This window comes from Penicillium taxi (assembly GCF_028828555.1).
Source record: "Penicillium taxi strain IBT 34144 chromosome Unknown utg000005l_segment0_segment0, whole genome shotgun sequence".
Classification (NCBI taxonomy): Eukaryota; Fungi; Ascomycota; class Eurotiomycetes; order Eurotiales; family Aspergillaceae; genus Penicillium; species Penicillium taxi.
The window spans coordinates 3,151,165-3,175,152 of NW_026643207.1; the positions used below are offsets into that span (position 1 = coordinate 3,151,165).

The following is a 23,988-nucleotide window of genomic DNA, read 5'->3' on the forward strand; positions in this document are numbered from 1 at the left end:
GAAACCAAGTGATCTAGCTATAGATTATCAGCCCACTCAAAACTCAAAACAATCGGGCTATAATCGCGGTAACTACCAATTTCCTACGAGGATATAGATTCTAGATTCCAGGGGTGATCAACGGCAACATCAGGTGGAAGGCATAGCTCAAACAGAAGGTGACTCGACAGTGAACTGCCTTGGTACAATCGGAAACACTGAACCAAGTATGCCTACGGGATTCGCCTACGGCCAATCCTCGCGATGATGAGATCACAACAACTCCAGTAATCGATTTTTGAATTCAGTGGGTACTTTGGATCCACTGCCAAGGTTATACTCCATCATATGGAGTCAATATGTCTAACTTTAATAAATTTATATCCTGTTTGATTTCATCAGTTATCAATAATCTGTATTAGTTATTTCTCTTATGGCTGAACACAATCAGAAAAACTGTCAAGATTGCCAATTACTGTAGATGTACGGAGTAGATGTAAATATCAGGTCATATATTTACTCCGCACTGACGAATTGAGCATGGGTCGGGATAACAATGATCCGTCCGGGTCGTTAATCAATCGAGCCTCACCGTTACCGTCCCCAGAATCTGGAATATTGTTCTGGCGCGCCTCACCAGTGTGAGCTCTGTCCTATCCGAGCTCAAACCATAGGCCCACTTCCTAAATCTTCACACCACCATATGGTATTGAGCTTTCTTACCCTAATCCTCTTAACCTCGGTGTTATCGAGTCCCTAGGAGGTAGATTTCTGATAGATCATTGCTCTTTTGGCTACCCCCGCGGTCGTCCTACACCTCACCCCCTCACGTAACACCATGACCAATCCTACAACATGAGGGACCCCACTGCAGACATGGAAGAAAATTCCCAGCCCACGACCAATGGGTCAACTGAACCCCGCCGCAACACCAAATCTGTGCGAGTCGCGTTTGGTGCTGACCTTGAAACTACTATCCCCGCACGCGAGCGGTCACCAGCTCCTTTACCTACTCATCATCGCTCTTTTACCACCGTTGAGCAAAAGCAAACCTCCTTTACACGGCCTTCTCGTCCTACAAGTTCTGGTGGAGAGAATGCTGCGGTGGGGGTAGAGTCCCCACCGCGACGCCTATCTCCTCGAAGGGTAGAGAGTAGTCGACCCGGCACATTGAAACGGACGAGGAGTGATTTTGGTCCGAATAATCGCGTTTCATTTGACAAATCAGCTGGAGACGAAGACGAAGATTTTGCCATGCGACACGGATGGCAGGAGGAATATACCTCCAGCGAATACCTGAAAATTTTACACTCGGTGAGATTTCCATCCTTTCTTTCCAGTTCTTTTTTCAGAGAATTAATGCTAACCAAAATCCAGAATTTCTACATGTATTTCACCGAGAAACGCCACGACACAAATGGTATTCCCAGAGATCCAGTCGGAAGTTGGCCCAGCCAGGATTGGCGCATGAAAGACCGTCTCAAGACCGTATCAGCTGCGCTGGCAATCTGCCTTAATATCGGTGTCGATCCTCCCGATGTGGTCAAAACAAATCCGTCAGCTAAGCTGGAATGCTGGGTCGATCCCACCTCAACCACGGGTGGAGGCCAGAACAAGATCATGGAGCAGATTGGAAAGAAGCTGCAGGAACAGTACGAGACTCTCAGCCTACGAACACGGTACAAGCAGTATCTAGACCCATCTGTTGACGAGACGAAGAAGTTCTGCATCTCTCTGCGCCGAAATGCCAAGGATGAGCGGGTCCTCCTGCATTACAACGGCCACGGGGTTCCATTGCCCACCCAATCAGGAGAGATCTGGGTCTTCAACAAGAACTATACTCAGTACATTCCTGTGCCCCTGTACGATCTGCAATCATGGCTGGCAGGGCCTAGCCTTTTTGTTTTTGATGTGTCACACGCAGGCAACATTGTCCAAAATTTCCATACCTTCGTCGAGAAGCATGAGAAAGAAAATATCGAGACGAAAAAGCGAGACCCTACTGCAATTGTTCAAAACTATGGCGATTGCATTCTTCTCGCTGCCTGCCAGAAAAACGAATCTCTCCCAACGAATCCTGACCTTCCTGCTGATCTATTCACGTGTTGCTTAACGACCCCGATTGAGATCGCCTTGCGATTCTTCATTCTACAAAACCCTCTCCGAACGGATATCTCGATTGATGATTTCAGGGTTCCGGGTAGACTTCAAGACAGGAGAAGTCCCCTCGGAGAATTGAACTGGATCTTCACAGCCATCACTGACACAATTGCATGGAATACTCTTCCTCGTACCTTGTTCAAGAAGCTTTTTCGACAAGATTTGATGGTCGCTGCTTTATTTCGCAACTTCCTGCTTAGTGAACGCATCATGCGTACGTACAAGTGTCATCCAATCTCCTCGCCTGATCTCCCTGAGACCCACCATCACCCTCTTTGGAAGAGCTGGGACCTTGCTGTCGAAACAGTTCTTGCCCAGCTACCTGCTTTAATCGATCATGAGGAAGGCCGTCGCCATTACGAGTACCAGAACTCATCGTTCTTCGCAGAACAGCTCACCGCGTTTGAGGTTTACCTTTCGTCTGGTCCTACGGAGAAGAATCCACCGGACCAACTCCCCATAGTGTTGCAAGTACTTCTTAGTCAAGCACACCGATTACGCGCATTAATCCTCCTCAGCAAATTTCTGGACCTTGGTCCATGGGCCGTCCACCTTGCGCTCAGCATTGGTATTTTCCCGTATGTTGTCAAGCTGTTGCAGTCAGCTGCTCAGGAATTGAAGCCTGTCATGGTTTTCATTTGGGCGCGGATCATGGCTGTAGACCACACCGTTCAGAATGACCTTTTGAAAGATAACGGCATCCATTATTTCATCTCAATCCTCGATCCCACTTCTCCCATTCCCGTGGGAAATGCCAGTGAGCACCGAGCTATGTGCGCATTCATTGTCTCTATCTTTTGCAAAAACTACCCACAAGGCCAGAATGTCTGTCTTTCTGCGGCGCTATTCGACTCGTGTCTGAAACATCTCGGTGACGTGGAAAACCCACTGTTGCGACAATGGTCATGTCTCTGCCTCAGCATGCTGTGGTGTGATTTCCCGGAAGCGAAATGGATGGGTATTCGAAGCGCAGCTCCTGCACGACTTTGTGAATTGAATTTCGATCCGGTTCCCGAGGTCCGCGCCGCAATGTTGCATGCCGTGACTACATTCGTCGGAATCCCCGACTTGACAGATCAAGTTGCGCAGATCGAGGAAACTTTAGCCCTGGCCGTTCTACCCATGTCGTCCGATGGTAGTGTGTTAGTCAGGAAGGAATTGATCGTTTTCTTCTCTACCTTTGTGCGGCGTCACCAGAACAAGTTTCTGGTGGCGGCATATGAAGAACTGCAGGATGAAAAACAATCTTTACTCAATCGACTCCAGAGTGAAACACATTCAGGGACTTCACCTGAAAGCTACAAAGGGCCTTCGGATAGCGATTCAAAATCACTTCAGTTGTCACGGAATACAACTTTCGGAACTCTTTGGAAGCAGGTTCTGATATTTGCCGTCGATCCCCATCCTGATATTGCTCAGGGTGCCGGTACTATCGTCGACTATATATATCTCGCCCTCCTAGAGTCACCCATGGCGACTCTCACTGACAGAATCAGAGTTGAAATATTGGAGCTGACAAATCGTCTTTCTCAACGATACCAGATTCAAGAGCGACCCGAAGCAAAGAAAACAGCGCCTCCCACGCCGACATCAACAACCCCGACATCCAGACAAGAAGGATATCTCTCCCTCGGCTTTAAACGTACCGCGAGTGTTGCCGCCTCTCTCAGAAACCTTGCATTATTTGGCAGCGCAGCATCAGGAGATCCAAACGACAGTCAAACACCTTCTTCGCCAACCATGAGTCGGATGCCAATGACACCCCGCGGCCGCGCCCCTGCTGAATGGACTCGACCCCCGGAAGTTAACGACCACGTCGCCCCTGCAACAGCTTATAACCAAGCTCCCACCCCTACATCACGTGGATTTGTTCCTAGAAGCCTGGATACGGCACCCATAATTCCCTTGAAAAGCAGATTCCTGGATTGGTCAACAGAGGTATTTCTATATTTCCTTGCCGACTTCGGCAAATCTCTCAACGAATCGCTTGATGAACCCTTACTCACCCCTGACAAGTATTTCCGAGAGCCCCAGATGAAACCCAACGAACCCGACGAGCCCGGTAGTTCGGATTACAACGAGCGTCTATGGAGACGCGGCCGAAACGAAAAGATCATTGCGGAAACCCAGCCTCTCAAAAGTAAGGCTGGGAACAGTTCATGGGACAACTCGGTTGCACTGTTGTCGAATAGCAGTCAACCGTTAAAGATGTGCTTCCATCAATTTGAAGATCACATCGCTGTCGCAGATGATCGTGACAATATTGCGTAAGCTCCAAATGTGACTGCCTTGTTTGGTTGGTGCTAACTATCATTTTTCTTTACACAGCGTCTGGGATTGGCAGAGTCAAAAGCGACTAAATCAATTCTCGAACGGCAACCCAGTTGGCTCCAAGATCAACGAAGTTCGGTACATCAACGAAGATGATCAAGCTCTTCTATTGACAGGGTCCTCCGACGGCGTGCTCAAGCTGTTCCGCCATTATGAGTCTGCAAAGAAGATTGAAGTGGTCACAGCTTTCAGAGCCTTGCCTGAACTCGTCCCTAGTAATCGAAATGCCGGTCTAGTACTTGATTGGCAGCAGGGTCAAGGAAAGGCTCTAGTTGCTGGTGATGTAAAAGTTATCCGGGTGTGGAACGCAGCTACTGAAGTCTGCACTAATGTGAGTTTGAAAGCCAAAAAAAAAAAAAAAAAAAAAAAAAACATCAGGAACTACGTAATACTAATGTCTCTCAACAGGACATCCCCGCACGATCTGGCTCGTGTATCACATCTCTGACCTCTGATCAAGTTGCCGGTAATATCTTCGTTGCTGGTTTTGGTGATGGTGCCGTCCGTGTGTTCGATCAACGATTAAAGCCTACAACTTCTATGGTCAAAGTCTGGCGAGAACACAATCAGTGGATTACCAATGTTCACATGCAGCGTGGTGGTTTGCGGGAACTCGTATCTGGTAGTCGGAATGGTGAGATTCGACTGTGGGATCTCCGAATGGACGACCCGCTCTCTACAATCCACGCCACTAAGGATACACTTCGAACACTGAGCGTACATGAGCATGCTCCTGTCTTCAGCATGTAAGTATAATCTTTCATCTCAGTATTGAGACTTGCCACTAATTTTCATTACAGGGGAACTAACCGCCACGAGGTCAAGACCTTCAACGTCGATGGCTCTTATCTTTCCACCTATGAGCCTTACTCAAGCTTCCTGCATCATAACCGCGCTTCTCCAATCGCCAGCACGGCCTTCCACCCTCACCGCACCATGTTAGCATGTGCTGCATTGCACGATAACCACATCAATATCGTATCTTGCTAAATTGCTGTGGTCTAATCATACATTCATTGATTAATATATCAGCCTATTCACTTTTGGCAATGCGCAGGCTTTCTTTTGCCTTTTTTTCTCTTGTAACATGCCCCATCTGAATCCTTTTGCAAACTTTAACGGCGTCCTGGCGAGAGTGATTTACTTACACTACGATACATTGCTCTTTCTATTATCTGCTTTTTCTCATTTCATCGAGTTTGTTAATGATCTTGTACTGATCTACGCTCTCGATGAAGGATTATGATGTCTTCTTGGATACCTTTCTGTTTCTCTTTTTCACGGTATCAATATCCTATGTTACTTTTCGTTCTCCGGCTTTCAGGTTGGTGGCAAGCCGTGATTCAGGATTATGATTGCTAAATTATTCGCTTGGCTGACTAGACTTTTTCCCTATTTCAATTGGAAACAGTCTTAATTTACACTTCCTTGTTTATCTTCTAGCCTGAGAATATCACAATGATTTGTCCGTATCACTGCTCCATGGCCCGGGTAAATATTGGAACATAGCCTTGTAAAGATGTTGCAATTTAGTCAGGGTACAGCCTCGTCACCTGACCAACCCAGTATAGCAACACCCCTCTGATCTTGATATCCATCTTATGACTCTCGGAAATTTCAGCAAACCTCATCAGTATTTTGAAGATCTACTGATACCCTACGTGCCTTATGTCTAATGCTAGAAGTTTGCCATCTAGTCACATATTCCGACAAGAAAGAGCATAATTGGATTGACAGGCATATGGCTACTTAGGTTAATGACAACTAGACCCACATGAGAAATATATCAGAGATGCGAGCACATGATTCAGGATTCGCCTAGATATCAATGAACGTGTTATATAGCCCATTGCATCTCTGGAGAGACGAAAGGATCCCACCTGGGCCCGCAGAATAGATCTTTTTTGTTACTTGAATCCATATCTTACTACGTGAATTGTTTTGAGAACCTTGGAAGAGAATAAGGTGCCAAGTAAGGCATTTAGCACTCAAGGCGGTATTGGTAACTATAACTTTAGAAGTACAAGGTACTGACTGACTGTTGGAATATGGAACAAAGCAGTCATGTGATCAAATTGTTACTTTATAATAGATAGCAAACTAAGAATGAAAACCAGACTTTACAACCACTTCAAGAGGACACAAAGATATCATAGGGGCGTAAAGCGTTACCTGTGATAGGTGTCAGAAGTGGGCGTTAGCCTCATCACCTTTATCGAATAGCTATTCCACACTTGGTACAGGTGTACCGACACTGACCTTCCAATTTCCACCGGAAGAATATTGATGAAAGGTATAAGGCACCATGTTGGTACCTTGGAAGAATGTAACCCCTCCAAAGCTGTTGGACTGAGCATCTGCGGCCCCTGTAATGATGACCGCCAGGTTTTCCTCTCTTGGGCTTTGAAAACAACCCTGGCAGCATCACAGCCATATTCCAATTGGGCTGTTCCCATGGACATATGATATTTCCATAGAGGCCTGTAAGGGAAGCGTGAACAGTAGCAGGAACAACATCGGGAGAGGGGTTGGGAGCCATGGAGGGGTTAGTTTGAGGAAGAAACGGCGTATGGAAGACACCCAATGCAGGAGTTTGAACTTTTTCAGAAAGATTCTTGCGAGAAGTTTTCCCCGTACGTGTGTATGAATCGTTTTTTCCACCTCGTTTTCCTGTTCCGGAGATGACGCTCATTTAGAATTGTCTGCGCGACCTTGACAGTGACCGAACACAGTATGTATATCTTCATAGAAGAGAAGAAGCAAACACGATAGCCAAACTTAATGGATAGTTGCATCGAGGGTGTGAACAGTGGATGGAAGAAGGTATGCAGAGAAGAAGAATAATATATAGGGAAAAGCCGACTATATTCTTAGGAAGTAAGCAACTAGGCAGTTAAATATTGCTCAATATTTTTCAAGGACAAACCATAGGATTTTACCATTTTGTATTCCAAGGCTATATCGCCTGGAACAAGGGGACCAGGTAGAAAAATTATAAATAGAAGGGAGAACTCAGTAGCGGACGGGTTTCTAAATGAATTGTCTAGAGCAACCATAGTAAATCCAGCAAAGAGAAATGAAGTTTCCCGACCCCAAAAGAGAAAGACAAGGATAGGCTAGAGAAGCCTATAGAGCAATATTACGGATTCAATCCGAAGAATATGTTGGAAAGATCGACCAGCGGTATATTCCAGTCGCTTGAATAGTGCTTATGCTTTGCAGCCACCCAGCACTCCGAAATGTAACCCGCTAAAACTTGGAACGCCGCATAAATTCAAAAGTCAAGGGAATAAAACAATCGCTAATACAGAATGCGCCAGGGAGTCAGGTCCTCGTATATTGAGAGATGAGGAGAAAATAAACAAGAAGTCAGAGGTTAGCGGTTGCGATCTGCACGAGCCTGGTGCCAGATCATGTCGCCGTTGAGGGCGGAGAAACTGAGAGAGGCCAGATTCCTCCAGTTTGATTGTGGAGCCGAACTCGCACGCAAATCAAGGCCAGCATTCTGCTCAGTGTCTGTATGATCTTCATTTACTACTGTAATTAAGAAGGGCACTGACGTATCATCATTTGAGTCCAGCTCAGGGCGGTAGTTTTCGGTCTCTTGGCGAGAACTCATATCATCGCCCTGGGGCTGTGTCATGGATCGAACGACGTCACCTTTGCAAATCGGACACGTTCTTCGGCGGGTTGTCAGCCAAGGAGTACTAGTACAAGGGTTAGTACACGAAACAAATAAAGCCAGTCATATTTCAGGTCACTTACATGCACTCTGCATGAAATTCGTGACCACAAGGGAGGCTCATAACTTGGCTTTGCCCGTCGACATATTCCTCGAGACAAACAACACACTCGACTTGTCTTCCAGTGTATTTACGTCTCCATAGAATCGAACCCGACTGCACTTTTGCTAGCTTCTCCCTTGGTGTTGATACGACCCCAGATATGGTTTGTGACCGGGACCGAGCTGGTCGGGCAGTGTTTGGCCGGATTTCATTTCCAAGAAGTGGAGACGTTTGTGATACAGGACCAGGGTTGGAGGTCCCGAGACTAGAGGATGAGGAACTGGTGGAGAGTGTGTGATATGTTCGAACTGGGAGTCGCTCGATGACAGACTTTGGAGCACGCCATCGCCGACGTCTAATGCGGGAGCGAAGCAGTAGAAGTGCATAAACTACCGTGAGTGTCAAAAGAGGGCTAATAACAAGCACCAGTAGGGTATCGAAAAATGGACTTGTAGACATGCTGGCAGGTGTCAAAGTAACCCAGAGTCCTTCATGCTCTGACACTTTGGAAACCGGAGGGCTCGATGGAGAAACTTTATCTTGTGTTTTGACGGTAGTCGCAATATTCTGGAGAGAAGGCAACAAGGATGGCTGAGTATCCAATGCCTTGTCATTATCACCCCATCCAAAGTGGCTGGCGAACCATCCCTTTTCGGGCAAATCTGATCCTTCTTTGCTTGAATGGCGGTCGTTTCCAGATACTTTCACATTTGTGGCAGTGGTCTTGCCATTTTGTTTGTCAATACTTTGGTATTCACCACTTCCAGGAGTGATGCTACCACCGCGCAGTAGATTGTTGGAGGATACGTCTGTCTCGATAACGGAGGTCTTCGAGTTATCTTTGCCAGTAACTGAGGAGCTTGGTACCGTAGACGTACTGCTTCGGGGTAGCATTAGATCGGCATCTCTCCAATCGTGAACTCCAATAACAAAATCATCTCCACCGTTAAGTTCATCAGATGATACCAGTCCATCGTTTTTGCTTTTCAGATCGTCATTCAGTTTGCCTCTATTGCGATCAGTAGAATCTGTTGCGCCCTTTGAATGGTCATTCTGAGTATCGGATTTATCCCAAGGGTTGGTCATCCAGTCAATATTTCCACTACTGGGAGGTCGGCGACTATCTTGTGAACTTTTCGAAGAACCGCTGTTACTGCAGAGTCCGAAGATTGATCCCAGTTTACGGAAGAATCCGCTGTTCGACTTCGAAGTAGAAACAGGCCGCTCTTTTGATTGATAATTGCTCGTTTGAGTGGGTGTAGCAGTGGACGCGCTAGTCGTTGTCGTGGTTACTTTTTGAGTGTCGACATTTTCGGTGCCAGTAGTTTTGCTCTGAGACGACTTAATTGCGTCGCCTAGGGCAGAATTCGCTCCGGAATGCCCCGGAATCAACGACGAAAGAAGGTGTGCAGTGGTATACGAGGTGAACAGAGACGGAATCGTGACATTCGACGTGTCGCCCCGCGCATACATGGTCACCAAGTTGCCGCCACGAGTATCATCACCAACAATCACAGCTATGGCTCCTCGACGTTGGGCCCATTTGACCTTCTCGAGGAATCCACATCCACCACGACTGAGTAGCACAACCTTACCCTGGATCTCGGCTGTCTCCTGGAGTGATTGGATGTCAGCATGCGTTGACTGCTTATTTTGAACGTAGTCTCCATATTTTTGAGTTGTGATAGCATCTGAGATACTGGACTCTGACAGCGGGTGGTGTAGATGATCGTCGGTACCGTCGCTCGAGGACGGGGAAACGATGGCATCACTTCGGCCATTTTGCCAGGCGACATCGGGCTGCGATGGCAAGCGAGCATAATTCTGTAACGCAATTCCGTCGTTTGTTGTACCACTTCTGGATTTACCGGACTTTGGATCCGTGCCCCGGGCAGTTGTATCTGGCTTCTTGCGGGGATTGTCTTCACCCCAACCGGGTATATCGGAGCATCCCAGTTCGCCTTCCGCTCCGGCAGCCAGTCCTCCTTCTCCAAATCCACTACCCACCCATAGCTGGCCACTCATGCCGTTCACTGGCAGCATAGATCCAAATGCCGCAGGGCGGGTCAAGAAGAAGGTTGAGTTATCATCTGTGAGACTAATAATAGCAGATGGAGGGAAGAGTGACGTCGGAATATTGAAAGAGAAGAGGGCATGCAGCCCGGGCGTCTGGCTAGAGAGCGTATCTGGACTCACTACATCGGATGAGAGCGCAGAGAGGATTGTGAGGAATATGGGAAAGAAGATTAGGCAGAAGAGAACGACGAGGAGTCGTGGCGGTCGCATATCTGGTAGATAGGCACAGCGAAGAGGGTACTATGTGTAGTATTTGGCTGAAGGGGTAGATAGTCGAAAAATTGGAACGGAGATGTCTAGACGTCTGTTGTATGACAACAATGGCCTACCAATCCAAGGGTTGGCAAAAGAACAGGCTGCCACTCATTGAGGATAATGAGCAGCACTGCAGGTCGAAAATGAACCGGCAGTCACAGCCTTGGGAGAACGGGGGTGGGAAGATGGGGAGATCGATGAAAGCTGTCAGGTGGAGAAGGGCATGGGGGATAGTGCAACTGACCCATTATGTAACCTGTGACATATGTCGTGTGAGCCCTGGAGACCTCAGGCAACTATTTTGATACTTCAGGCTAATAGCAATTAAATAAGTCTTATCATCTCTACTTCTCACATGGACTGTTAGGGATTTGATTTACTTTCATCTGTCTATTGAATCCGCTATGCGATTTTCATTCTTTCGTGGTCTTAGCTATCAGGCTACGCGTAAGCCTTAGTAGTGATAGACGCCCGACGTTTTCTCCTCAAGTAACCGCTGATCCAATATTAATATATTGCAAGGTTGCGAAAGATCGTAGACTGGTGAGATATCAGCCCTAAATACTCATAAAGTGGTACATAATCCAGCGTACCTACTACTTAAGCAGTACTCAACCCATGTACTCCGAACTAGCGATAAGGGTTTGTATCCACTTTCCCCAATGACGTAGAGGTTCTTCCCAAGCTTTGACATCAACTTCAGTCATCACCTATATAAGCAAATAAAGGAGATATGATTAAACTGAGCATCCTCAGTCAAGAGACACATCAGCATAGTCAAATAGAGTCAGTCTGCTCTTAGCGCTGGGGTCATAAGGGTTGCAGGTCAGCGTCTCTCATTGGTCAACTAGTACCGCCGTATAAATATATAACTATAAATGGTTCTCTTTAGTTAATGTGATGGGTTAGAAAGCACTGACCACGAACGCTTGAAACTACGGAAGCAATTCAAGTCTAAGAAAAATTTCATGTTTCACCTTCTTACAGTTATGAGGTTAAGATCCTAGCGAGACAATACATCGGGAATCCCGGCTCAGTGGCGCATTTGACGACCAATTATGAACGGTTTCCTGTCACTGCTTGCTCACCGTACGACTACAGACTTGGACCGTTGGACGACGAACGTCATGACCGTCTAGACGGGAGACTTCTAACCATGCCTAAGCGGTAGCTTAACGGCTCTGGACGGCTTTCATATTCCGTGTTATGGCGTCACAGTCTTGGTAACAACTATCCATGGATGGCAAAATATGGCAATGAGCTTGGCTTGGGATGACTGCTTAAAAACCTTCAAACTCTCAAGCTCGCTTTATTCCTTCGATCAAAATATCTTCTAGTACAAACCCATCGCATCTATCAATATGGACAAGTTCATGCACAAAGTCAAGGAAGCTATATCTAGTCACCATGACGAGAACAAAGAATCCTCTCAAGGATCTTCCAACATAGGGAAGCGAGATGGTCAGTTTCAGTTTCAGGTTTCATCCCTCTAACTAATCCATACAGCAACTTACCTATGATCTATAGACTATGACACCAAGAGCCCTTCAAACAATGCCCAGGGCTCACATAACATGGGGTCTGAACATCAACGATCCAGTGATTTTGATACAGATCAAATTACTCATGGAGGTTAGTTGATTGACTCACTTGCAGTTGAAATAGACTGACAGCTTAGTAGACACCGACAATGTTTACGGATCAAATAACCAATCCTTTGGCAACGATGGTTCTCTCGCCAACAAATTGGACAGTAAGGTAAGCATCGCCATATCATAACACAAAGTCTAATGTTCGTTAGATACTAGAGATACCTATGGATCAAACACTGTCGGTAAAGAAGGCTTCGTCTCTGGAGGCCTCGGAGCTGATAATGCCGGTACTACCAATATGATGAAAGGTCAAATACAAACACATCACTGTTCATTCTTGTGAAGTCTGACATCGATTAGATACCGGAGATACCTATGGCGACAACACGTACAGTCTGACTAACACAGGCATGAACTCTGGTCTGGGATCCGATACCAAGAAGTCTACTGGCCAGAATATGGGTGGTTATGGTGGCCTGGGCCCTGACCCCCACAAGGACCCTGACTACACCTCGTCGAACATGGGTGGATACGGCAGCGCTGTCAATGATGTTCGCGACTTAGACAAGAAAATTGGCATGGATACTACACAAGATCTAGGTAATAGAACAACGCCTGATATCAATCTATCGAGAATGAAAAGCTAACCCACATAGATGACCGCGGAGGTTTCGGAAACACAACAACCGTGACAGGCAACAGTGGCTTCAATTCACATGTCGGTCCTAACAGCAACACAATGTGTGGCTCTGGTAACACAGATTCTGTTGGTCAACATGACTTTGGTGGCACTGCTGGTGGTGGTAGTAGCTACAATTCGCCTGAGCCTGGCAAGAGACGATTGTCTGGACCTCATAAGTCCAAATTTTTGAATTCACTTGATCCCCGTGTGCATAAGTCTGACTACGTGCGTAATGCTGACATGAACGAAGGCAACATGGTGGGTAACCAGCGTGGATCCTAGTCTTTGATTTGAGGGTGTCATGAACTTGTGTATCTATCTCTATTCTATATCGTTTAACGAACCTGATCTACCTAGGCCATGGACTTGAAAATTGAATGAAAATGATTTTACTTTCTAAGATCGACCCTAGACATAGAATCTATATCGCGGGACAAAAAAGTGAAAGATGCGCACTGCCTACCTAGGTACGGTGCTCCCATCAAACCGACTTTAAGAAGAATGCTGAGAGCCTCTGCACAAGTGCATTTTCGTGTCGTTGGGATTGAAATCAAACTACTAATCAAGCAGTACATTAAGATCCAGAGTCATAGGCATATTCTGGGTAATTCCATAATGTACAGGAAAGTAAAGTAGCTGCTAAAGCTAAGGCCCCGTGGAATGAAACGAAAAGAAATATAAAGGAGAGGGCAGGGGATGGTAAAAAAAAAATGAGACTGCTGAAGATGAGACCTGGTATTAAGACAAGATGAATAAACCGAATGAAACCTAACCACATTTCAGAAGGACCTATCTGACGCCAAAGATCATTATTGACGGAAACTGTGGAAAAAAGGAGAGAAAAAAAAAAAAGAGAATGTTGGGTTTGGGTATGCAACGTGCAAGGTCATCGGATATGGAGAAAAGTATCATGCTAAGTAGTCCTGATTAAGGCGCTGAGTTTTGGGGGGGAAAGATCATTAATGTGTCAAGAGCGATGAAAGGTATGATGAAAGCTTTAGTCAATCACTTGTCCATCTTCTGCCACCCGTTGAGATATGCCATTAAGCCAACCCCAAGGAGAACAACGCCGAACATGGAAGCATAAGGGCTTGCCTCGTCAAGGAAGGGGCGTCGCTGCCACTGGGTAGTAGCGCGCACATCCAAGAGCCGACCTGATGAACCACCCATTTTATTATGCTCTGTTGCACCGTTTTCACCCAAATTATTTGTCATGTCATGGCCTTGAGATTTAGAAATGAGATCAGAGACCTTAGCGGAAGCCTGCTCCTCGCGTTGACGACGGAGGGTTGCAATCATTTCCGACAACGACTTCTGTGTCATGGCGTGCTCATCCTCAGCGGTCTCTGCACGCTTCTTGAATGATGCCAGTTCGGTTCTCATCGCTTCCATTTCTTCCATCATGTTTTCCAAGCGAAGCTGGATGTTGTTGGTATCTACTTCAGGGGAACTCTCTGAGCGGTCGATGTCAGAAGCAGTAGCCTCCAATGGCATGATGGAGCCATTGGGCTTTCCAGCACCCTCCAGGATAACATCTTCCTGCTTAGCCTCCAACTTATCTTTCAAGGCAGTCTCATCATCTTGGGATATTTCTACTTCACCAATCAAGGTGGAAGGGACCTCCATATTCTTGACTTTCTCCTCTGCAGATTCACGCGCAGTTCTCTCTAAGAGGAGTAGTTCCTCCAGTTCTTTAACACGAGCACCTTGGGTGTCAATTTCTCGTTTGGCGTTGGTCAATGCTTCGATCAATGAGAGTATTTGGCTCGATTCTCGCGAAACAGGAGAGTTCAAGGAAACTGATTTCGACTTGTCCGCTTCAATACGCTTCGAAGATGAGAAAGAGTCCGAGGCGCTCCGTGGATGAGCATCGGGTTTCTCTGGCAAAGGCTGCTGAGGAGGAGGAGCGGGTGGCTCCGAAAATCGGGAGAATGAGTCGACACGCGGCACCTTGGGGCGGCCATTCAATTGGCGAGAAAGGTTGTTTTCCAGGGGAGATGGTTTCATGGCTTTTTCCTTTTCAGCATATCCAGGCTTCATGATGGCTGTTAAGAATTCATCGGTCTGAGAGAGATCCTGGGATTGCTGTTTGGCTAGTTTTAATTCGCCCTAGATAGAGTGTTAGCAACCACTGCAAAGGCCAACATCGAATGAATCCATACTGTAAGTCTCTTGACGACTTGCTCGACAGAGAGAGGCGAATTCCAATAATTCATTTGTCTCTGTTGTTGCAAGGCACTGATTTGAGTACTAGCATTGCTTTGAATACTGCGGTTGCTCAAGTTACTGCTCGATCTTCCACGTTGATGAGAAAATTGTTGGGTGAGAGGAGATGGAAGAAGACCACCACCCGAAGCCGGGTCTAAGTCGCCAAAATTGAGATCAAGAATATTGGGAGTGTTTCCGATTGGGCCAGCATGCTCAACTTTAGCTGAGACCTTGTGGTGAACAATGGAGTTCTGATCCTCGGCAACGATATCGATTCCTAACTCAAGGGTATCATTTTCGCGTAATTCGTGCGGGTCTGACTCGCGGTTCTCAGGAGATAAACGATGGCCATTAACAAAGGTTCCGTTAGATGACTTCACATCGCGAATCCAAATTTTCCCACTCTTATCAGCCCAGATCTCAGCATGTTGTCGAGATAGGACTTTAGAATCGAAAAACCCATTGATGGGCGTGGGTTGTGTCTTGGCGTTAGTCTGGCGACCAATTCGGAGGACCTCTGGGACAAATGGCACATTGATCTGCTTCTTTTCAAATGTACCGTTCATGGGTACGAGAGCGAGAATAGCAGTGGGAGCATCAGACGACTGCCCGTTAGTCTGCCGAGTGCCATTCTGCTGGGAAGATTGAAGCATATGCTGCGACGGGACGATAGAAGGCTGGTGGATAGCGGACATTGTGGAAGCTGCACTTGATCCTGAAGTGAATGCAGGAACCGCTTGCAGCCGGGCGTTTGCCACTTCTGCTACTGGCTCGGACTTGGAGTTGGGCCAGGGGTTTCGCGGCTTCTTCTTGATCAGAGGACGTTTTTCAGGTTTCTGAGCAGCATGTGAGTCTTGTGGAGTGGTGGTTGCTGTAGAGGAGGTCGACCCTAGAGAGGATGATCGATAGTTTGGGGTTTTACGGGGTAAAAACCGGGTGATTTCGTCGGCAGCGTCTTGTGTTTCCTCCGCAGTATTGTACCATGCCAAGCGAGGCCCCGATTGCACACTAGGAGGAGAAGCCACGGCAGTCATGGAGAAGGTTAGAATCGATCAACAGAATGTGATGCGGTAGTTAAACCGATCTAGCGAACTTCTGAACAGGGTACTCGGGAGTGGAGAGAGGAGAAAGTAATGAGAATAGGAATGAAGTAAGTTTAACGTCGATCGTATAAGGTTATGAAGTGATTCTTTGTTGGGTGGGTTATTGGCTGGTTGACTAGATCAGAACGGTCGAGTTAGCGCTATCCGATCGATGTTCATTTAATGACCCCCAAGCTAATGTCTGGACTTGAAGGGGCTAAACTTCGAGAATATTGAAGCTTAAATAACAAACGTACCTGTTTGTTTTGATTTTAGTGGCTTTTTAGGGCGTGAGGCAGGGGAAGTCTAGAAGCAAGGAGAGAGGAGGTTGCCAAAAAGCAAATAGCGACCGTCTCACACCGAAAGCAATGGGCAAAACACGGAATACCGCCTTGCCAAAGGCTTAAGGCCAAACAGTGGATTAACGAGTAGAGATGTCAAAGATCGAGGATGGCCATATGGAAACAAACTTGTTCAAAGGGATTAAGGGTCAGTCGTCAGCGCACGGTTGAACATGTGCAGTCAGGTCACGTGACCATGGCAATAAGATCTGGTGGTCAAAAATGTCCGCCTCTTGTCATTCGATTGACTATAGCACATTTATGAGCTTTATCTTGCTGAAATTTTGGAGCTTTTCTTTGACAGCATATTTCTGAGGCTCTACTAAGCTCCATTATTCTTCCACAATGCCAGTTGTTGCCGGTCCTGCCCCGGGGGTCAGTCGACATTCGACAAGAGTACGTTCTGAATATGTCAATAACAGTCTTACTCCACATTTGATATAGTGTGGACCTGAGCCCGGAAAAGTGACAAGCTGACCTTCACCAGTGAAAATGGGTGCTCTGATGGGATCTAGTAAGCATCTACAGAATGATTTGGGCTCATACAGAACTCCTACTAATGCCTCGGTCTAGCTGTCGGTGGTATCATGGGCTTCATCGGTGGTGAGTAGCATGCAATATTGGATGGAAAATTTATATGAGTTGGATGAAGCTAACAGGTTGAAGGAACTGTCACCATCTTCCAGTACGGTGCCGGTCCTAACGGTGTCATGCGCACTTTGGGCAAGTACATGGTTGGTTCTGGCGCTACTTTCGGGTATGTTCTATCATCAACCCCCCGTCGCGCATTGAAATACGCAAGACCGACCTTCTAAACACTTCTGGTTCTTAGTCTTTTCATGTCCATTGGTAGTGTGATTCGCGCTGAAGGACCTCACAACGATGCTTGGCTCCGTGCTCGAGGACCCCCAATGATCCTACCCCGCCAAAAGCCCTTGCAGCAGATGCGCGAATAGATACCTTATCAACATCCGTGAAGGACGTCCAAGGGACATGCGATATGACCAACTTGGAGGATGCATTGTGTACGATACTAGCAGTATATTTCGATGGGCGTTTCGACAGATTGAGGAAGCTTAAGCTTGAAGCCGAAAAGGCGAATTTTTATTATTGTTGACAATATGCCTGCTGTTGTATGTACATTACGGATCTATGAACTCCGAATCATTGCAGGTAGCCATACAAATACTGTATTGCTTGATTTCTCAAAGGATCTATGTACGGAGAGGTACCTCTACGTATTTTCCATGACTTTCCTATAACAGGTGCCACCGCTCTAGTAAGGGCGCTCGGTCCTCAGTCTAAATATACAGGTAGTTACTCTAATACCAACTAACGTACTTGCAAGGTTCCTGCCCCCATAATATCATTATCAAAATCCGAAGGGACAAAAACGCAGAATTCCGAATGAAAGCCGGGCATTTGCAGTATGGAGAAGAAGAATATATCCGGGAAACTTATGTAAGGCTTTGAGCAAGCAAAAACAGCGAGTGAGTACTAATTCGGAAGGGGAACGCTACATAAGCAAGATATGTATTCAGCCCCGCACATGCATGAGTATTTTGATACACAGTCATGCCTCAGGAAAAGTGTACAAAAGTGTACAAAAGTCCCGAGATCTCAAAGTTGCTAGGTATTACTCAAGTGGACCTGATATTCCCTCGCATGCTAAGAGCAGCTGCCCGAGAGAAATAATGGCACATCGCTATAGACACTGAGCTAGCCTGGAGATAAATTGACATCATATCCGAGATTAGCTGTAACGTATGTAAGACCCAGTTAGGTAAATAAAGAGCTAAATGTCTAGTTATTTAGTCTGAATATTTAGTCAGCCCACATTGGCGATCTCATATCCCCAATTATGTCAATGCTTCAGCCAGAATAGGAAACAAGTGTGGTCTTTCACCATCCTATTTTTGCGGCATGGAGTAGGTATTAGTTACCCTGGTAACCTAGTGAGTTCAATTCTACTTGAAAGTAGCAGTGATCACAACTCTGGAGAGTTATTTTTTTCTTGTTCAGCCCGAAAATTCATCCCCATTGGGAGAATGAATTTAGATCAAGGACCCCATTAAGGCGACCAGTCTACTTCCTTCGGGGAGGATCCGTTCATTCCCTCGAACTCCTGATATTATTAGAGTCTATAACTAACTATTTTCGGAAGTGCTTCCATGCATTAAGGATGAGAGAACATTCCATGGATTATCAAGGTGGATCTCCTTCCATGGTCCCACTCGGCCTCACCATACCTAGAATGTACTCAGGATTAATTTCCCAGTTTCTAGGGTTCCAATTTTACAGTGGGAAAGGTGTCCACTCGTTAGGCTCTTCAGGCTTCAGCTGGGAAATGAGATGAACCTATTCCGCCGTTAGCCCTCGGCTAACATGGCCAATCCTAGTTTACCATCTCGGTGAGCATTCAGGCACACAAATACCCTAGAGGGATTGGCGCTCGTTCCTGCATGACGCCATTAAGTAACACACAGCCTTAACCTTTAGTGCTTCAGATCTCGTTTCCATTACAAGTGCTTAACATCTCCAGTTCCAAAGTTGGCCCTCAGGTCAGGGGGAATACTGGGAAACCTCTATCTCGAACAGCACACTTCTTTGTGTCTGATCTGTTCTTTCAAGATTGCCACGATTACCTGCACCGTAGCATATCCGACACTCTCCGTATGGGATGTCGTGTTTCGTCTCGGCGTTGGCGTTACAGAGTACAATTTTAGGGCTACGGTTGTGTGTTGGCTCCCATCCATTCGATATGGGCCCCCTCGAATCCTTCCATCCAATAAGATGTTAATGGATCTAGAAAAATTCACTTCAAAAATTGAAACAATACTCCACAGGCGTTCTAGAATATCAATGACTTTTTCCCCAGGTTCAGCCTTCGATGTGAGTATTTAGACTAGCCATATTCCTTCACTTTCTCTCACTTCAACTTCCACTTCCACATACCCACACTCCTTTAATACCCTACACTCCCTACACTCATCTTGAATTGAAAATTCAAATCACTATCCTTCATCAAACCTCATACAATCTTCAAATTCCGTGTGAACTCAAATCGACAAAATGCAGCTCACTACCTTTGCTACTATTCTCTGTCTGGCTGTGGCCGCTGTCGCAGAGACAACTACCTCAATTTCCACTGTCACTCTCACCAAAACTCTAGTGAGAGTCAATCGAGTCACTATGTCTGGCTCTACCTTTATTAGCACGTACACTAGTGTGCCGGCCTCAGTCACCCCAGCATCAACCTCGGCTACCTCAACTCCTCTTACTTCTGCGTCGTCCACATCGACATTTACCAATTCCGCAGCATCCGCCACCAAGACCGGCGGCGCAGTTAGTGTGGGCGCTGGCGTACCCGCAGCCATGGTTGCTGGATCTTTCGCACTAATTATGGGCTCTGTCCTGTAATCACAATCGCAACTGATCAAATATGGAGATCATCAACGCATATGCGGCTCTATCGCCAATACAGACAACCACCAAAGATGAATATGATCTGGTTGCGATCTACTGTTGCTGCTACTGCGTAGATGTTCTTCATTCCACTGTCTTTCTTCCGCAGAGCCGGAGCATCAATTCTTTTTTTTTTTTTTTTATACATATCCCTCACTTCTTCGACATTTTTTTCTTCTCATCTATCCTCTGGCTGGAGAACCCTTCTACCAGAGAAATGGCTTTACGGACTTCAAAATACCCCCTTTTACGAGACACGATTGAACTGTCTTCTTTTACACTCTTGTCTTATTCTTGTGTCCATATTTGAGTACAACTTCTGCAGGTTCCAGGAATGATCAATCGCATCTGGATTTGGTTCAGTTAGCATGAAACCACGACATGGAAAGCCTTCGAGTTGCTAAAGCCTGGACTCATATATTATACATTTAAATCAACACTTTTTTTTTTCCTAATACAAAAATGGATATAGACTCCCGAGTAACTTGTCACTGTTTATGATCCATAGAAGTGATAAACTTCCAAGGATAGATACAACAGTAAATAATATACCAAGCAACCTTGAAACCATGACGCCGATTAGAAAAGACCAAATGCCTAATGATAAGACCATCCAGGACACTTGCTACCTATCTACTACTGTACCTAGGTATACTACTATGTAGTGAACATCAGTGGATCTGTGGCCGTGCGCGCCACGAGATGGTCCGCTTCGGGCAGCCCGTTATTTGACCAGATCTTATCTTGATGAGATCAATCTTATTATCTAGATTTATGAGGTTAATTGATTTCATTTTTCCGTCTGAAGCTCGGGTAAGGTCACGGCTTTGTCGATAGTACGACTCCACAATACGCGTCGACTGCCCCTAACCATCCTCATCACTACTAGTCCACCAATCTCCCCTCCTGAATGCCCCTGAAAGAGCTGGGAGGATTCAAAGTGGCGTCTCGTCTGGTCCTGCGACCCCGTTGATCGCAATGGATAACGAGATTCCCCTCCCCCCTCCCCGGCGGGTCCGACACCGTTCCCCGGCGCGTGCTGCTGGGCACTCACCCGCAGGCTCGTTCGCGTCATCCTTCAAAACAAGTCGATTCTCGCGTTTCGACGACCGCTCTAGTCAGCCCTCTAGCGATCCGGCGCTGTTTTCAAGTGACGATATCCCTGCTTCGGGACTGGAGAACTATAACGCTTCTGGCGCCGGGCGCAAGCGACGATATCGAGGCACGTGGTGGGGAGAGCAGGTTGTTGATCCGAAGCGGAAAAGGGCCGATTTCAAGGATAAACGCCATGTTGATAGTGGTGTTTGGATGGGGAGCGATGAGTCTGGTGCCTCGCTGTTGCCTTCGGAGGATGCGTCAAACTGGGGCGAGGACCTCTTGAAATCTGTGCTTGACCCGAACGTGGCGGGCAAATTTCCTCTGCAAGGGACTTCTGCGTCTACTGCATCACCCGTGCCGCCTACTCCAGTTATGAAGGGTCTGCATGAGTCAGAGGAACATCGGTATGCTAGAGCTGTTGTGAATGAATGTCTCGAGAAGGGGAAGGAGAGCATCGATCTTGGGTGAGTTTGTATTCCTGCAAGAGTTGAAGATATGTACTAACTCCTTCCAAGAAACCTGAACCTGAACAGCATTCCATCTGGTCTACTCCAGCCCCTGCGACATTTCACCAAACTACCCTCTGTGCATGAGGCTCCGATATCTGATAATTTCTACACCTCGCTGCGACCTTTTCTCAGCATTTACCTTTCAGGGAACTCACTAACATCTCTTCATAACGAGCTCTTCGAGCTAGGTGACCTCAAGGTCCTCAGCGTACGAAATAACAAACTGAATGAGATTCCTGCCAACATTCGCAAATTGACAGGATTGGAGGTTCTCAATATCGCTGTCAATGATCTTTCTTTCCTCCCATATGAACTACTGGGTCTTCTCCATGCAGAATTGAAACATTTCACCGCGTACCCAAATCCATTTCCTTCGATCGAGGAGGCTCAGATTGCCCAATGGCATCGGAATCCTACGAAGAAAGAGGGCGAGGAGACACCCTTACATGATCTTCTCTACTTCGATGAATACGACGGAGAGCCTCCAGTCGATGCAGGAGCGGCAATCCACGTAGCAACAGGACCAACAGTCAAATTAGACGTGGAAGGCAGGAAAATGGAAGATAATCTTAGGTCACCTTCAACTATCATGGCTTCTAACGACTACCTCTCAAACGCCCCATCACTGCGCGAGCTCTCCCTCCGAGCCGTGTGCAAACTCCCAGATATTGAGCACGTCACAGACGAAGAACTGGCTGTCTTCCCCAAACCTGTGGCCACCTTGCTGCGCCAAGCGAAGAAGGTTCGCGCGGCTGGTGGTCAGCACTGCTCAGTTTGCCAGCAGGAGTATGTGATTCCTCGCGCAGAATGGCTGGAGTGGTGGGACTGTGCTCCTCATGAAAATGGGATGAGACCAAGAGTCTCTGGGGAAAAGCTTCGTCCTTTGCCTTTTAGACGGTTTTGTTGTAGCTGGGCTTGTGCGCCTGGCTCTTCGTGAACTTATTTGTAATGAGTTTATTCATGGTTGGTGTATATTCTAGACTGTATCTGTATTCGGGTGTTTACTCGCTGCTATGATGGAAATATCATTATTTATGGCTGTCGGTGGTGTATATCAAATGGCCGGGGAACAGTTGACTGTCGCCGTTTTTTATGAACCTTGGAAGTCTTCTACCTATTTACTCCGCATCGGAGTTCTTATACTCCTGGCGTTCCTTTTCTGTATTAGTGCACACATTTCGGCAGATTTCATATTCTGAATTCATTCACCTAGAAAAACGATATGTACTACATGATTTAATTTAAGAGGGTTCGAAGTCATGTCATAAATCTATTGAATATATAGACCTAGAGCATGGCCTATGTACCTGTACATATAAGCTTTCTCGCTCAGTGACGTTCACACAGGTATCTTGGGTTGGTGGATCGCCATCGGTAATATGGATTATGAGATCCTTGGCCAGTCAAGAGTGTGAGCATGCTGATGAAAACAAAAGATCATTGACTTGCATGTCTCGACCTGTCGCTAGGTAAGTCCTTAGGACTGTAGCTCACTAGAGCGTTGTAGTCTCAGTCAACTTCATTTGGTGACAATCAGCCTGATACTAGTCACAGTAGAAATGACCGAGGGAAAATCCAGACGTCTGAGTGCACGCTCAAAGCATCTTCGTAAAGCGTTCTGGAATAATCGGGCATGGTACCTTGTACCGACAAAAGTAATGTGAACACAGTCGCATGCGACACGCTCACTTGAGGCTAACGGCTACCTCAACAGTCCTAATCCATCGAGTTCTGGTCTCAGGGATCTCAATATCATCAGGCACACTATCCTCTATCTTGCGCTTCAAATGACCATCAGCAGAAGGCACTGCATGAGCAGAAGGTACTGATTCCCCATCTTTCCCAGAAGTCTCTTTCAACTTCTGTTCCTCCTTGCGCAGCTTCTTCTGCACCACCCGTTCCTTCTTCTCGGAGACCACATGAAGATCATCAACAACAATTTCACGCCCAGCCGTGACCCGCACGATATACTCAGTGCTCTTCTCCTCAAACCATTTGCCAAGATTAAGCGCCTTCTCAATCGCGCCCCCGCTGGCCTTCACAAATATCTCTTCCCGCTTCTCAGCAACCTTAGCCAGCTCAGCCAATTTCTGCGCCTCGGTTGTTCGCGTATCTTCGAGGTTGACTCCGGACGTAGCGCGCTTCTCTGCTTCGCTGAGTAGTTTCTTGACTCGTTTCACCGCGCTCATGAATGGTGTGCGCGATGAGATGTAGACAATTTTGGGTACATCTGCTCCGGCATAGGGGGAGGCTACGGGTGCGTGGGGAATTGGTCGCGTTTCAACGCTGACATCTGTCGTTCCTGTGTTAGTTTGTAGTGGTTATCAGCGGCTGTTGCTGTGAATTGCATACATGCTGGGACTTTTGTGAGGTCCTTGTTGTCCTTGGTGAACTTGAGTTTTTTCTCTAGTGGTCCCCGGCCCAT

General features: G+C 46.7%; 8 protein-coding genes across 8 annotated transcripts; 5 read left to right on the forward strand and 3 right to left on the reverse strand.

The window, feature by feature from the left end:
- Nucleotides 1-834: 834 nt before the first annotated feature.
- Nucleotides 835-5,460, forward strand: N7495_008481 (ubiquitin-binding TORC1 subunit KOG1; the record flags this gene model as incomplete). The annotated part of the gene is made up of 5 exons (XM_057211132.1): nt 835-1,293; nt 1,357-4,406; nt 4,468-4,801; nt 4,879-5,216; nt 5,271-5,460. The coding sequence occupies 5 exons, from the start codon at nt 835-837 to the stop codon at nt 5,458-5,460; spliced, it is 4,371 nt and encodes a 1,456-aa protein (XP_057060675.1).
- Nucleotides 5,461-7,846: 2,386 nt separating this feature from the next.
- N7495_008482 (PA and RING finger domain protein) lies at nt 7,847-10,541 on the reverse strand (the record flags this gene model as incomplete). The annotated part of the gene is made up of 2 exons (XM_057211133.1): nt 7,847-8,177; nt 8,236-10,541. The coding sequence occupies 2 exons, from the start codon at nt 10,539-10,541 to the stop codon at nt 7,847-7,849; spliced, it is 2,637 nt and encodes an 878-aa protein (XP_057060676.1).
- Nucleotides 10,542-11,947: 1,406 nt separating this feature from the next.
- Nucleotides 11,948-13,142, forward strand: N7495_008483 (uncharacterized protein; the record flags this gene model as incomplete). The annotated part of the gene is made up of 6 exons (XM_057211134.1): nt 11,948-12,047; nt 12,114-12,218; nt 12,268-12,339; nt 12,388-12,465; nt 12,539-12,778; nt 12,835-13,142. 6 exons carry the CDS (start codon nt 11,948-11,950, stop codon nt 13,140-13,142), a joined length of 903 nt encoding a protein of 300 aa, XP_057060677.1.
- Nucleotides 13,143-13,865: 723 nt separating this feature from the next.
- N7495_008484 (uncharacterized protein) lies at nt 13,866-16,102 on the reverse strand (the record flags this gene model as incomplete). The annotated part of the gene is made up of 2 exons (XM_057211135.1): nt 13,866-14,969; nt 15,023-16,102. The coding sequence occupies 2 exons, from the start codon at nt 16,100-16,102 to the stop codon at nt 13,866-13,868; spliced, it is 2,184 nt and encodes a 727-aa protein (XP_057060678.1).
- Nucleotides 16,103-16,983: 881 nt separating this feature from the next.
- On the forward strand, nt 16,984-17,447 carry N7495_008485 (MGR2/ROMO1 family protein; the record flags this gene model as incomplete). The annotated part of the gene is made up of 4 exons (XM_057211136.1): nt 16,984-17,005; nt 17,065-17,094; nt 17,158-17,248; nt 17,324-17,447. 4 exons carry the CDS (start codon nt 16,984-16,986, stop codon nt 17,445-17,447), a joined length of 267 nt encoding a protein of 88 aa, XP_057060679.1.
- Nucleotides 17,448-19,563: 2,116 nt separating this feature from the next.
- Nucleotides 19,564-19,911, forward strand: N7495_008486 (uncharacterized protein; the record flags this gene model as incomplete). Its single annotated transcript, XM_057211137.1, has 1 exon — nt 19,564-19,911. One exon carries the CDS (start codon nt 19,564-19,566, stop codon nt 19,909-19,911), a length of 348 nt encoding a protein of 115 aa, XP_057060680.1.
- A 1,023-nt stretch (nt 19,912-20,934) lies between these two features.
- On the forward strand, nt 20,935-22,500 carry N7495_008487 (leucine-rich repeat domain-containing protein; the record flags this gene model as incomplete). The annotated part of the gene is made up of 2 exons (XM_057211138.1): nt 20,935-21,518; nt 21,570-22,500. 2 exons carry the CDS (start codon nt 20,935-20,937, stop codon nt 22,498-22,500), a joined length of 1,515 nt encoding a protein of 504 aa, XP_057060681.1.
- Nucleotides 22,501-23,248: 748 nt separating this feature from the next.
- N7495_008488 (ribonuclease P subunit p20 family protein) lies at nt 23,249-23,988 on the reverse strand (the record flags this gene model as incomplete). The annotated part of the gene is made up of 2 exons (XM_057211139.1): nt 23,249-23,856; nt 23,916-23,988. The coding sequence occupies 2 exons, from the start codon at nt 23,986-23,988 to the stop codon at nt 23,249-23,251; spliced, it is 681 nt and encodes a 226-aa protein (XP_057060682.1).